A 14,074-nucleotide genomic window follows, 5' to 3' on the forward strand; every position below is an offset into this window, starting at 1 on the left:
CTACAATCACTTCACCCCTGGCCTTAAAAAAACCCCACTGCAAACAAACCCATCTCATGATTTCGGAGATTTCACATTAAACATATTCAGCATGCAAGTAATAATTGTGTAATAACATGTAACAGTAATTTTCTCAATTACTCAAAGTTTTTTTGATGTCATCATTTCAAGTATAAAATATCAGAAAATAGTTAAAAAAAAAAAAACGGCCATCACAACTTTCGAGAGCCCATGGTGACGTCTTCAAGCTGCTCGTTTTGTCTGACCAACAGTCTAAATCCTCATCAGTTAACAGACTTCTAGTTCAAACGCTACAATATTGTTCTATTACAGATTTTACAGTTATTGTCTTTTAATTCTTACTATGTCCTCTGATTCCAGCTTCTTACAGTAAATGTGAATATTTCTGGTTTCTTTACTCCTCTATGAAAGCAAACTGAATATCTTTGGGTTGCGGGCAATATAAGACATTTGAGGACGTCATGTTTGGCTTTGAAAAACCCTGATTGACGTTTTTCACTATTTTTTTCTATTTTATAGACCAAACAAGTAATGGATTAATCTAAAAAGTCGACAGATTAATCATCAGATTAAGCCCTATACTGTCAATGGAAATAATGGCAATAAATTCTACTTTGTATCATCCATTTTGAACTCAACACTAGAACCAAAACAAAAATAACTTTACATATTGATCGATGTCCTCATATCTTCAAGTATCACTGGAAAGAAACTCACAAACAAACACACATACAGTGTATGAAGCTACATATGACAGATTGTGTATCCCCGGTAAATTTCCCACCCCAGGTGTTCCCAATGGCCACCATATGAGCGAGGTCAATGGCACTGCAGTAACAGGATCTCAACACTGACAGACAAATGATAATGAATGATAGCTGTCTGAGTAAACAAGTGGAGGGGTGCCCTTGACCCGCTGTCTCCTTAATTTAAGTCTAGGCTGCAACCCCCCCTGAGGACTCCCACACCTCGGCCACATCTGGAGAGCACGTCCAGTCTGGTGGAGCCTCCATATATATGTAGACAAACCAATCCTGTGCTTATTCATCCACTAAACTCTCAACACTGTCAACATGACCACACCGCGGCCTTATCAAAGTCTGTCCTTTTAGCAAATGTGTTTTCTCATTTGTCTTAACTAAGCCTCGAAGCCTTGGCACTGCTTCGCGTCAGGATTTCCTGTGAGCACACGAGACGGTAGACATCAGGGGAAATAAGCACACGACGCTGTGATTGCATCCCACCTCTCCTCCGTGTGTGGAGAGAATCATTTGAACCCGATTCGGTTTGTGAGGAGTGACAGGTAGACGCTGCTATGGCAACCAAACCAAAGCAGTGTCATATATAGCTCTTTACTGAAGCTCTGCAAGCATGTGTGTGCGCACACACATACACACACACACACTAACAAGGCAGACACAACCACATGGACTTGACATGAATACTAAAAGACTCTCTCCCATTCCTCTCTGTCACTTTGAATCTTAAGAAAAGCACCTCTAGTAAAAGCCATTACCATCTCCCCTCCAATTCCGTCTCTAACCACAACAACTGTCGTCCTCTTCAACTCCCCCGCCCTCCTGCTCCTCTTCTGCAGGTGGGGAGGTTGATCACAGCCTGCATAATAATCTGCCTCTGATAATGATTAAAACCGCACCTCAAGAGTTATGGGCTCTGTAATGTGCTCACAGGACCCGACAGAAAACAATTACAAAGTCTACACAAAGCACTTTAACTGCACAAGTCCCTCAGACATGAGAGAAAAAATGACATCGGTCTGATGTACCACTGTGGCCTATTTTTATCTCGTCTGCCACATTTCGATCTAAAAAAATTGGCTGCAGCAGGGACCAAGAGACACAAACACACACCAGGATGTACGCCGTCTGTCACACACTCACCTACACACACACACACGCATCACAGTGTGGCTGTCGTTCACCCCCTGCTGAGTGTTGCCCCCCTTCTGCACAGCAGACAGAGAACTGGAAGGGCTATTTATTGAGCCTGTGAGCCTGTGAATGACAGTTTACTGCACGTACGGGATGCTTCGTGCAGTAAACTGTCATTTCATACAGAAGATCTCTGACAAAAGTAATTAACTGAGAATGTGTTGAAAACTACTGGAAACCTATAAATGGTACAGAGCTGCACAGAGGTTTGCACATCTGGGGTTCAAGTCCTGATCTTTCTTTGCACAGACAACAGGATAAAATGTTGGCAGTTAACATTCCTGCAAACTACAGATGCACTTACACTTATATGTGTCATTTGTGTCGTATACACCATGTTGATCTCAACAAAATGTGCCATATCACGTTCATATGACATGTTAATGACCTGACATTTACATGAGATGGAGGGAATTGTGGTGGAGTTACAGCATGTTTCAACATAACACATAACACAACAAGTGTAAGAAGACCTCAGGACAATTTCCAGCCGTGCTTTGGGTTGCAAAGTGCTTATTATAGTCTTCAGTAGGAACGATTAAGCAGTTTGTTCTCTGTCGCGATAAATTAGGTGGTGTCAGACTCTTGTACATTTCGATACTGATTCCAGCATGTCAGGCAGTGTTGGAGACATTTGCGATACCTGTATCAAAATTGAAACAACTTTATTGTTACTAGAACAGCAACATTGAGGAAAGTCAAAATAAAAACACTTGGCTTCAGCTCTAGTCTTGAACCAAACATCTACGCTGTCTAACTACCTTAATACTAATGTGTTTCCACTGTTTGTTTGGAGCCTCGCTGTCTCACAAGCCTCTTCTGAGATTGGATGAGAAGATCTGCTCCTCCCCAGAACAAATAATTAAATCCATGATTAAAATGCCTAATAGCTAAAGACTGGAATAATAAATAGCCGAGTGATTACGGTTTCATTTGGATGCTGTGCATTTTTATCACCACAGGGGGAGATTCCAGCATTAATAAGTGCTAAGGCATGGGCTCAGAGGAAATATTCAAATCACAGCAAACTGTTTCCAATCTGGAGCTTTTCACTGGGAGCGATGATTTGTATGTGTGTTTCTCTCAGTGACATCATTAAAGGGTGGGGAACCAGCAATTTATTGAGCGAAAATGACTCGAAGGGGGCTGCACAATGGAGACACATTATTTCCTTTCACGCCTGCGATCTAAGTTAGCAGTGCAGTTACTGCACGTTAGCTGAGCTTGTATGCAAAACCTTTCAGTGCCCTCATACAGTATGTCCACCCACTCCTCCCTTATACATTCCCCTGCTCCCTCATCTTTGTGCCTTTCTCTCAAGGAAAGTCTGAGCACTTCAGAGACCCCCACTCTCCTCTTTCACCTTTTTAAAACAGTACGCTCCTGCTGTGGGCGGCATACCGCTCTCCTCCCTCACCTCACACTGCCAACCTCTTATCAGTAGGCAAATAAGAGAGGGTGTGAGTGTGCGGAGTAAAGACAGAGGAGGAGGAGGACGAGGCAGAGGAGGAGAGGGAGATGATAAAAAGAGAAAGAAACAGACAGGAAGGACACTATATTTAGCACTGGAGCTGTCGCCTTCTGTTTCTCTCTCCTGAATAATCAGAGTTTGACAGCATGTATCCTGCAGAGCAGAGGTTGCTGGGATGCACTACACCCCGCCTCCCTCCCCTCCTCCACCAGCAGCATCTCCGGGGAGAAAGTGGCAAAGTATTGTAATAATTGCTGCAGGCTTGCGTGCCACAGCCACCACACATTACTCTTTCGAAACATTTCAGAGCGCCCTGACATTCTCTAATGGAGATAATGGGGAAGGGAGGGAGTTTTGGACTACAGACTGTTGCCATCAGGTACGACGTAACATGCGCGATGCATACCAAGAATTCTGCTATCCATAATATCTCAACATTGGAATGCATGTAGGACAGTGATAGTGAGGGGCTGTGACAAACTTGGTATCCTCATGTGCTGACGATGAATATGTGCTGGGAGTCATAACCCACGAAAACAAATGTTTCAGTGTTAATTTTACAGAACGCATACGTAAAATAAATAACCAGGCGTACTGGACTTGAACACAACAAACATTAATTATACAAAAGTTTCTTAGTCCTCCTGAGGAGTTTCACAATCATCACGTTGAAGAAAAATCCTCATTAACAGTTAAATTGAATCCAAAAACTACTCTTTGGAGCAACAATCTGCCTCTGTTCTGTTCTCTTGGATAAATGTTCATTAGCCAAAAAGAAATAACTTGAGCACCTCATACTACAGATGATGCTTATTATCTTTGTTAATTACAAATGTAATGATTATTAATGTGTAATGTGGCCTGATGAAAAGCGTTACTTTTGGAGCTGAAGAGCAGGAGGGTTTCTGGGTTATGAGAACAACGTGCTCGCAGACTGAGAGTATTTGCCATCTCCCCTGTGATTAGCCAATCACAGAAGCTGGATACATCCAGCCTGTTCACCTTTGTTTGAAGGAGACAGATCGAGACAATCGACTCAGCCAGACTACGTGTGACTAAATGACTCGTGGTGAGTGGTGACCTTTTTACGTCTGTGGGATCGTTGCGAGTGAACACCTCGTCTGGCAGGTTTGTCTGGACTTCAGTGGGCAGACTTAAAGATCTATCCAAGGTAGCGAGGGGTCATGTACGAGCAGACAGGTTAGCTGTGGATAAGCTTTCAGCAGCTCATTGATTGCTGAGACTTGATTGCAGTAAGACTTGTCTGAGGCACTTTGCTCTGTCTCCAGTGTCACAATTATATAGATGTGAAGAGAAGCGAGCAGGCTGGGCGAGGTGCAAGAAGATAAACTTTGCTGTGGTATCCCTCGACAGCTCAGTCACCAGAATAAAATGTTGGTGTTTTACATTTCTGCAAAACAAGGATACTTTAAGAGCCATATGTACCAACTGGACATTTCTACAATATGTATCATATCAAGTTCACATTACATGTATATTAGTTTCATGTCGGGAGGTGGACGGGAAGATGGTGGTAGTGTTGCAGCTGAATATTTTTAGCAAGATGTCAGGACATCAGCTGTGTTTGTGGTGACAAAACCAGGCATTTAAAGGCAAACATGATCTTTTCCTAAACCTAACCAAGTGTTTTAACCTAACTAGACCAAAAGTATGGTATCTGGTGGGTTGGGAAACCCAAAGCGTCACTGTTGAGACTTTGTTACAAATTGGACCTTTAATTTTAGACCTGTAATGTTGCATCATTAAGTGTAAAGTTTCAACACATTCAACAAGTTGTTTTTGCAGAAACGCAAATTGCAAAAATGTTTTCTGGCAATTTTGTTGCACTCTAACAATCTGGGGAAAGGTGTTACATCTCATGGAAAGAGAAGTACAACTATAATACTTTATCTTTAACCATTTAACAAAGTCCAAAGGATACCAACAGTTCAGGACCACCTACGTACTGTAGAGGAACGTCAGACTGATCTGACTTGAGGAGGACAAAGGGTTCCTCTCATGTACTATATATACACATAAATCTGCCTATAGAATATAATCTGTGGAAGATGAGGTCTATTGTTGTAGAGAACAAGCAGCAGAGTTCAAACTGAGTAGCAGCTCCTAATTATTCAAAGAATAAAGGGGTGGAGGACATCTAGCCATTTCTGATCTTAACCCTGAAAACTCTCGGGAGAGATGGGCCGATAGGGAAGTCTTTGTTCAGGCGTGACAATCATCGACCCATTACGTGGGGACAAAAAGACTGTCAGTGGGGGGGAAAGTGCAAAAGCTGGAGTATAACCTCAAGATTGTCCCTGAGAATTAGTCCAATTACAGGACTGCCTGCCTTTGTCTGGCTTTCTTCCCAGAGCTAACCTTGTACCCAGGTGTTCCACAGGGGACCAAAGGGGCCGAAGGAAAACAAAGTTAAACACTTTCAAATGTGGCTGAGGATTAGCCTAACAAGCTATTACTTGTTAATATGGTGCCATTCTCCCACAGTTTGAGGGCAGTTAACCTCGGGTGTGACTGGCTTCTGTTTGAAGGGTCACAACCTTGCAGAGCCCCACGCACTAAAATAGCATGTGATTACAGACCTTGTTTAAAAGTAAATATAGGAGTTTCTCAGCAGCTGATCTACGCTGGCCTCGTCCAGTCTCTTATGAGAGAATACACCTACATAACTGTGACCTTTTGTTTTTAGCATGAGTGCATCTTATAAAGGACAGTCACATTTGAAAAAAAAACATTTTCATTACCTCAGCAACATTGAAAAAAAGTGACACTACAGACCAGAGCATGATGTGGGTGTGTTAAATTCTACTTTTTTTGGAAAACACAATGTTTAGTTTGAGAGATATATTGCAGCTTTGTGTTGTGTGTGTGTGTGTGTGTGTGTGTGTGTTTGCTGTTTTCCCCTCTTTTGAAGTCTGGGTTGATGATCTATCCCTTCAAGCTTTAAATGGACATTCCTTTGGCCTTAGCCTCTGTTTGCTCTCTTGGTCCTTATCACAGTTAATAACTCAGCTTGCACTAACACACTCAGTAGCTTCTTTAGGAGCATCAAAAAGACACAATTATCAGCTTAGGTTGCTTATGGCTGTTGACATTGTAACCTTTAGTTTGGCTGAGAATATTTACTCTCATGGTTATTCCCTTTTTTTCAGTTTCAGGATCCTACAATCATGGAGTTTAAAGTTTAAAGTATTAAAGTAAGAGCCAAATACCAAAATTCAAGATTTTCTTGTGCTGAAAGGTCTGCAGCATTATAAAAAATGCTAATTGATTGTCCACATGATCATGAAGCCTGATGTTACTTGACAATTCTCTGGTTTGTCAGTCAAGATTATGAACTACACTGCAGACTGGAGTCTCTGTTAACAGGCAGATCTGCATTATATATGCTCCTCTCAACCATGAAACATCTGTTTTGGACTGATGTTTGTTACACAAGGAAAGGAATAACTTCATGTATAAAAGATTTGCCGAATTTAGAAGAAGGACCAAATAATTAAGAATTTGTAAAAGCCAGCATTTCACAAAGTATATGTTTTTCTCCTAACTCGACAACTCACAAAATTGAAAGATTTCATAAGGGAGTCTGGGGAATTTCTCTCCCTCTTTATCTCCTTGCTGTTGCTGACTGCAGTTGCTGTGGCTGCTTTGACCTGCAGTACGTTAGTCCCCATGTTTAGTTAATAATGATATGTTATCCTGCCCTTTCAAATTAATACAAAAAACATGAATGTCGCACATTTACTATGACAAACGATCGGCATCCGCAGCTGTCAGTGAGTTCCAGCGTCCCTGGATGTGATCTGATTTGAGCTCTTAAGCATTAAAACCCTTAAGCTTTTAGTAAGGCAGCATTTCAGGAGAGCTGGTTTATAAAATATATATCCCTGTACAAAATAGACACAGCTAATTAGTAGTAATAAATAAATGGCAGTGTATATAGAATTTAAAGGAAGTGTTTATAGCGGATGGCCTCTCTGGAATGCAGTACATATAGATGCAGTACTGTATAGATTTTTCTTGAGAAAATGTGTGTGTATTATCTGTGTGTTTTAACAATTTGCTTTGAGAGAGAGCAAATATTTGAAAAGCAAAAACAAAGTGTTGCCTCTCTTGTATCAAAGTCTTGGATTTCTGCCAAAAGCAACAAAATCTTCTCCACCAGCTTCATAAAAATGCAAATAATCAGTGGGAAGTGATACTGTGTAACCTCTATGGATAAACATGTGAAGCTGGGTCACAGACAGAAGCAAATTCAACAATGCAGTACAAAAAATAATTCTGTTTGCTTGCAGCCTACGTGTGTAGCTTGTCTGCTTGTTTTGTTTTATCATGAAATATTGAAATGCTTATAAAAATGATCCAGATTATGTTATCAAAAGGCACTTACTACAACAAATGTGTCTGCCAACACTAGACACATCTACATGTAGACACGTAGACACAGACGCGAAACCTAGAGCCAATTATTTGGTTAAGTACACTGGCACATAAAAAATTAATAAAAGCACATTACAGAGCTATTCCCAGCAGTACGCTGGAAAAACCAATACAATCAGTGAACGCACAGCTTAGGTGCATTTCCAGTCTCCAGCTATCTGAAGTTGCTCTGTGAGGCATAGAGAAACCGCCAAAACTAATTAAAAACAACAAGGAACTCAATTAAAAGAAGTAGAAAATAAATGAAGTGAATGTGAGACCAGCCGAGTGCGAAATCCAACTCGATTAGAGACAGAGAGAAAGAGATGGGATCCGAGGGAGAAAACAAACAGGTAAGCAAAAAAAAGCAAGAGGGAGAAACTGAGGAATCTTCATTTAGTTTGAAGTTTTAACAGCTTACGGGAGCAAAAGAAACCAAAGTACCAACAAACAAATTAAAGCAACTAACTTATTTTTGCTATTCAGGGACTGACTAGATATTAAGGTTGTCATGATACAAACATTTCGAACTTTGATACAATACTAGTGCGCAAACCCCCCTGATAAACTCAATACCTTTTTTTTCATACCATGGAAAAAAGGAAAAAAAAGTCCTCGGCACACAGTTTTTCTTCTGTTTTTTAAAAATTAATAACCTGCAAAGAAAACATCACTGAACACACATCAGCACATCTGCAATCTTTCATGTTTCGCTCATTTTCAGGTTAATAATTTTACTTTGTTTTGTATTCCCCCTCTCTATGAAACTCTCCGTTTTAGCTCCTGTCTCTTTAAGGACCACCCCCCCTGAATACCAAGTCTGCTCTGACTGGTCAGCTCACACATGCCTGAGTCAGCACCTCTCACTGTGTCTCCAGTCAGCTTTGTCGTGTTTTTAGCTTCCGGTTAGCTTCAACTTCTACCATGAATATAAGCATAGATTATGCACCTCTGTGATATTGTAATGTAGTGTGATGTCACAAAGTCACGGAGTCAAAGGCGGGACTACTGACAAGGTGTTTCAGGAGCAGTGTTTTCTGTGGGAGAGAGGAGCTTCTGTTGGTGCGGACTTTAAGCTTTTTAACTTTTAAACCTTACATGCACAAGAACCTACCGTACGTATATTAAACACTGAAAGAATGGAAACATATGATAAAGCATCATATTGGGCTGAAAATCTGATTGTAGATCTGTTTTGTTTTATAGCTTTAGTACTTTCAATACTATCGAATTCAGATATCGTTTTGAGCATGTTATAAAAAAAAGAAATATTAATGAATGAAAACCTTATTATATATGGGGATTTTTTGACAAGTAAGCACTAGAACTCCTCCTGATTTCCAAGAGAAACCTCCACTTCCAAATCGCTGCTCTTATTCAAACTCCACACATCTGACGTGACCTGAACTCATCAGATGCTTGTTAAAAATCTCCTTCAGAGGCAGGTACCATAAAGCCTTGAGAGCTTTACATGGACACGCTGGAATGACAAAGCACCAGTCACTGCACCGCTGAGACCTATTTTAACAGGACAGTTCGACACACACGGGGTCTCATGTGGCACTGGCAAACATTCATAACATGCTGGATCTGCGCCCTGAGTGTGTACCCAGCCAAGTGTTAAATCTGACTTGATTTCAGAAGGGAGCCGAGGTCACACAAAGGCCTGTTTGGGGAACTAATAGCGGCCGCGCGATTAAATGAAGACATATTCTCTTGCAATGAATAGTCAGGACAATCAGGAGCACATCTCCTCGTCCCTCTCATCACGCCTCTCTCAAACAGACACACAATCAAACTATCTGTTAGCTACTGAAGGACTAAATGCAAGGCTCTTGCCAAGCCCCAAATTCAGCTGGTGCCAATAGTTTACCCATTCCAGTTATTGAACAAGACCAAGGGATAAAAGAGTGGTGACAAAAGTGACTATTAACATCTACATGTCTGTAGAGAAACACAGAACTAAACAAACTGGGTCACAGCAGTATTTTGAGTGCCTTACCTTTGAAGGACAGGAAGATCCTGGGAGCAGAGAGGGGCTCGTTGGAGGGGGGCAGCGCCCCGGACGATAGGGCCAGCAGGGCCAGCAGCCAGCACAGTTTGTCCCACAACATTGTCCCTCTGTTTGTTAATAGAGGAGAAGGAGAGTCCAGGAGCAGCTGAGGGACAGAGAGGGATGAGCGTCAGACAATAAGCCTGCACTTCCACCTCACCAACCAACCGCAGCGACCAATGCTCGGTCACTGAGTTACAGAGCGCAGTCTGAGTATAGATTTATGGTACTGAAATCATAAGCTTGACAAGACAGAAAACCAAGCAGGGAATCTTAAAAACCGGATGTGTTTTTGTCTAGTCGGGCTCGATGATATGGCCTTAAAATAGTACTGCAATATTTTTAGGCTATATCATGATGAGGCATGGGACGATTTGAAAATGTCATGTGACAATTGCTCTGTCCAACAGAATTGCGATTCATGATATCGTCCCAATAATCATCAAAATGTTCTTAAAACTTTAAAATAAAATCGAACGTCAGCGAGCTGGACAGTTTTCAGGTCATTCAGTGGAGGATATTTATGACGATCTCGATTCACGATTATAACGATAAAGAGAATTCACCACAATCGACTTATTGTGACAGTTTTTATTGGGATCCACAATAAAATCTTTAATCGTCCCATCCCTAATCACGATACACAATATATATGTTATTAATTTGAAATCTCTTCAAAAGCATTTCATGCTGGGAGTGGGCAACACGTTTAAATATCACATTATTTTTGACCAAACACCTCAATATCGATAATCCGACAATATTGTCCGGATGACTTTTAACATGCTGTGATAAATAATCATCAGTACTGTGGATACAATCACTAAGTGGGTAAATACAAGTGTCAGAACAAGTAGAACAGCCTGGTAAGTTGAGAGGATATTATCACTCTAGTGTTACACAGCCTTTAAAACCAGGTAAAAACATATCACAATTCAATTATATCCCAAATCTAAGACTATATTTAGTCTCATGTCACAATAACATAATATTAATATATTCCACAGCCACATTCTGTAGCCATCTATATCTACAGTGCAGAGGCTATTGGCTGTAATCCTATGGGGAAATGAAATGGTTAAAAAATGTTATGCAATGTTGACCAATAACTTAACCTGAGCCTTAAAACCTAAAACTGAATTGTCATCACTGCTTGTGTATTTCCTCGTGAATGTGTCCCACAGTTGTTCTCGCATGTATCTGCGTCTGTGTGCATTAAGAGCAGCAGTGTGAATGGACGGAGTCTCCTTCCAGCTGGGAGGCGAAGGAGCCACCTCTGCACCTCTCTCCTCACAGCCGAGCCTCACTTTTTTTTTTCGATACACCCATGAAACAAAACATGTTTTGCAAATAAATGTTATAATAATTATTCAGCAAGAGTGGAATTTCACCAGTAGCACGAGCGCGTTAAACCCGGCGCGCACTGGCACAGCTCACAGATTAAATCACCATGCAAGCGCATCAACATGCTGTTATCCGCCACAAAGGGAGCCGAAGTTAATAATATCCCTCAGTTACCAGCGTGCGGGGAGGCTGGAATAACTGTGCGTAATACCAAAAAAAACAAAGAAATAGCCACAATAAAACAATTTTCGGGTGCGCGTCCTGCTGTAACTATCCATGCATGGCGCTGATCTACTCGTAAACGTGGATCTGAGTCTGGGGTCAAACTGTCAGTCAGGGTTTAAGATCAAGTTCCACATTGAGCCCCTGAAGGCAGAACTCCAAAGCAGATCCGCCGTTAACCAAAATAAAGCGTGACTGGGCTGTGAGTTATGAGGGCATGAACATGAACCACGTGTCCTTTATAAGAGCGCCTGGGATTTTAAATTGTGAAAAGTGGCACCGAGGACTGGTTGCACACATTCCGTATAATCTCTGTGAAGATACAGCATCACATGCAGCACAAACTTTTAGTGCACACACACTCACACACTCATACAGCTGTTGGCTCTTGCGGCATTTAAAATTTGTATTTTAAGGTCTAGCTCATTATTAACTGGCCCACATCCCACGCACCAGAGAAGAAAAGACACACCAGAAATGTAAAAACCAGGCGAACTGAAGTCTGCTGCTTAAAATAAACTATTTCAAATATTCACATTTACGCGAAATGATTTGACAGTACATGAAAAACACATTTAAATACAATAAACGCATGTGCCCATGCAGAATCATCTTTCTGCTCGACTCCACCAAATGAGCGCATCAGTCATAAAACAAATAATTAATCTGACTTGTCACGCATCAAAACAGCACTTCCATTCTGACCTACCTTCTATTTGCGTCCAGTGAATGTTGTGATAAAGCTGTTCAACATTTAAAAACCATCCACCCAGATCCTTTGAGCTCCTCTGTCCGCACGCACGAGTATCAGTGTATCCGCCGCAGATCCCGCACGATTATCCCAGAGCCAAACAAAGCTTGGATTCAAATTAACTTGACGCGGCCGCCTCAACTTGAAGTGATCTCTAAATCGCATCAACAGACTCGGTATTTTCCACAGAAGGAGGTTAGAAACAAAGAGTTGTTCATGGAGATGAGTGGCGGAGCGGAGCTTCAGCCGTGCGCAGCGGCGCTCAAGTGTGTAGTGTGCGGGGAAGCGGCTTCTGCAGGTGGATAGACGGAGGTCTCCCTGCTGTGGACACACCCATGGGGGAGGGAACCTACCTTAGCATCCCCTGCGCTCCGTCCCGCCCCAAAATTTAGCACAAAACAAGCCTGCTCTGCATCTTCCTACACTCCAGAGGGGCTACAGAGGTGAACTCGTTTAAAATGATGAAGAACAAGCTGTGGGCTACAAGTGCGGTAGAGGACATGCTGCAGGAGATGTGGAGATGGCGTGTTCCCTTCAACACTAGGAGGAGTCAAACCAAAGTCTGTGCTGCAATCAAAACAAAAATCTGTTTTTATTTTAAAGAAATGAAGTATTTAGTTTTAAAATATCATTTTAATGACTTATTTGGGAACAACTCAGTCCCCTAATATGTATTTAGGACCCGAGCACCGACCAGTGTGAGGACCTAAAACTGAAGGAATTATTATTTTTCTTCTTCTTCTGCCAAAATAATCTCATTTTGAGGCGCTAAACATGCTCAATAACTCATGAAACTTTGCACAAAATTCAAAAGTGGTGGATATGTTTGTATTTTGTGGGTTTTGGCCATGGGCGGGGAAAAATGGCTCCCCAGTGCCCCCTAAAATGCAGCCCCTGGGACTACTTTCACTTACATGTTGGAAATTCGGACCACATGTGTATCACACAGAGACCTACAAAACAGTCTCTTGCGGCTGTGACTTTAACCCAACAGAAAGTTGAATTTAGAGCTAATATTTGGTATTTGGTGTAAAAGTTGTTCTTTTTTTTTTTTTACTTTACCTTTGACGTGTGGGAACAATTGCATTTAAGGTACATGTGCAGTTATAGTGTGCAAGTGTGATTTGTTCCCCTGAAGTCTATTCATGCAAAATGAAACCTAAAGCCTTTAGTAAATGAGAATTCTTTGATTTCTTTTCATATTCATTAGCATTTCTTTGTCAACATAGACGTACTGAGATACTGATTAAGATTAAAAGGATGGATGAAGATAAACAAGTAAAGGCCAGAGGTGCACCGTCAGGAGAGGCGAACCAGGCAAATGTTCGGGTTCCCCCCTAAGAAGTTTGTGAAGAGGGGCCCCCGATGGCCACTCAAATCAGCACATTTAGCAATGATAACTATAAACCCCATTAAACCTCACGTGAAGGTACCATACTGTGTGCTGCTGCCTCAAAATCAGTGCTTTATATGTTGGTGATCACTGGCCCTATATGTGCTTTATTAAAAATGTCACTGCGTTGAAGTTGTTTAGTCATTGATTTAGGTTTTTAATATATTTACTGATTTTAATAAGACAAAAAAGTGTTTGGATTTCATCAGATTATTTATAACATCATGGTGATGAACACTAGTTGGAGGGGCCACTGGGAATTTTTGCCCTGGACCCTCCAACAGACTCCAGAATCACCACTGGCAAAGGCATGTGAAACATTTCCAATTCAAACATCCACATAATGACTTTACTGAAGAATAAACAATACACATCAGTGTAATGCAGGACACATGGTAGCTTGTGTTAATGTGCAGGCTTTATCTCGTCT

General features: G+C 41.4%; 1 protein-coding gene across 2 annotated transcripts in view; it reads right to left on the reverse strand.

Moving 5' to 3' along the window:
• Positions 1–12,430, reverse strand: part of sema3fa (sema domain, immunoglobulin domain (Ig), short basic domain, secreted, (semaphorin) 3Fa) — a 56,436-nt gene extending 44,006 nt beyond the window's left edge. The window contains exons 1-2 of one of the 2 annotated variants that reach the window (XM_073469127.1): positions 12,210–12,430; positions 9,884–10,040 (exon numbers count right to left, since the gene is read on the reverse strand). In XM_073469127.1, coding sequence (XP_073325228.1) covers positions 9,884–9,995 — 112 coding nt within the window. In that variant the 5' untranslated portion in view covers positions 9,996–10,040; positions 12,210–12,430. Of the gene's footprint in view, positions 1–9,883; positions 10,041–11,325; positions 11,342–12,209 lie in introns of those variants that run through there. The other variant, XM_073469128.1, reaches the window with a different exon arrangement.
• Positions 12,431–14,074: the final 1,644 nt, after the last annotated feature.

This window comes from Pagrus major, chromosome 6, assembly GCF_040436345.1.
Source record: "Pagrus major chromosome 6, Pma_NU_1.0".
NCBI lineage: Eukaryota > Metazoa > Chordata > Actinopteri > Spariformes > Sparidae > Pagrus > Pagrus major.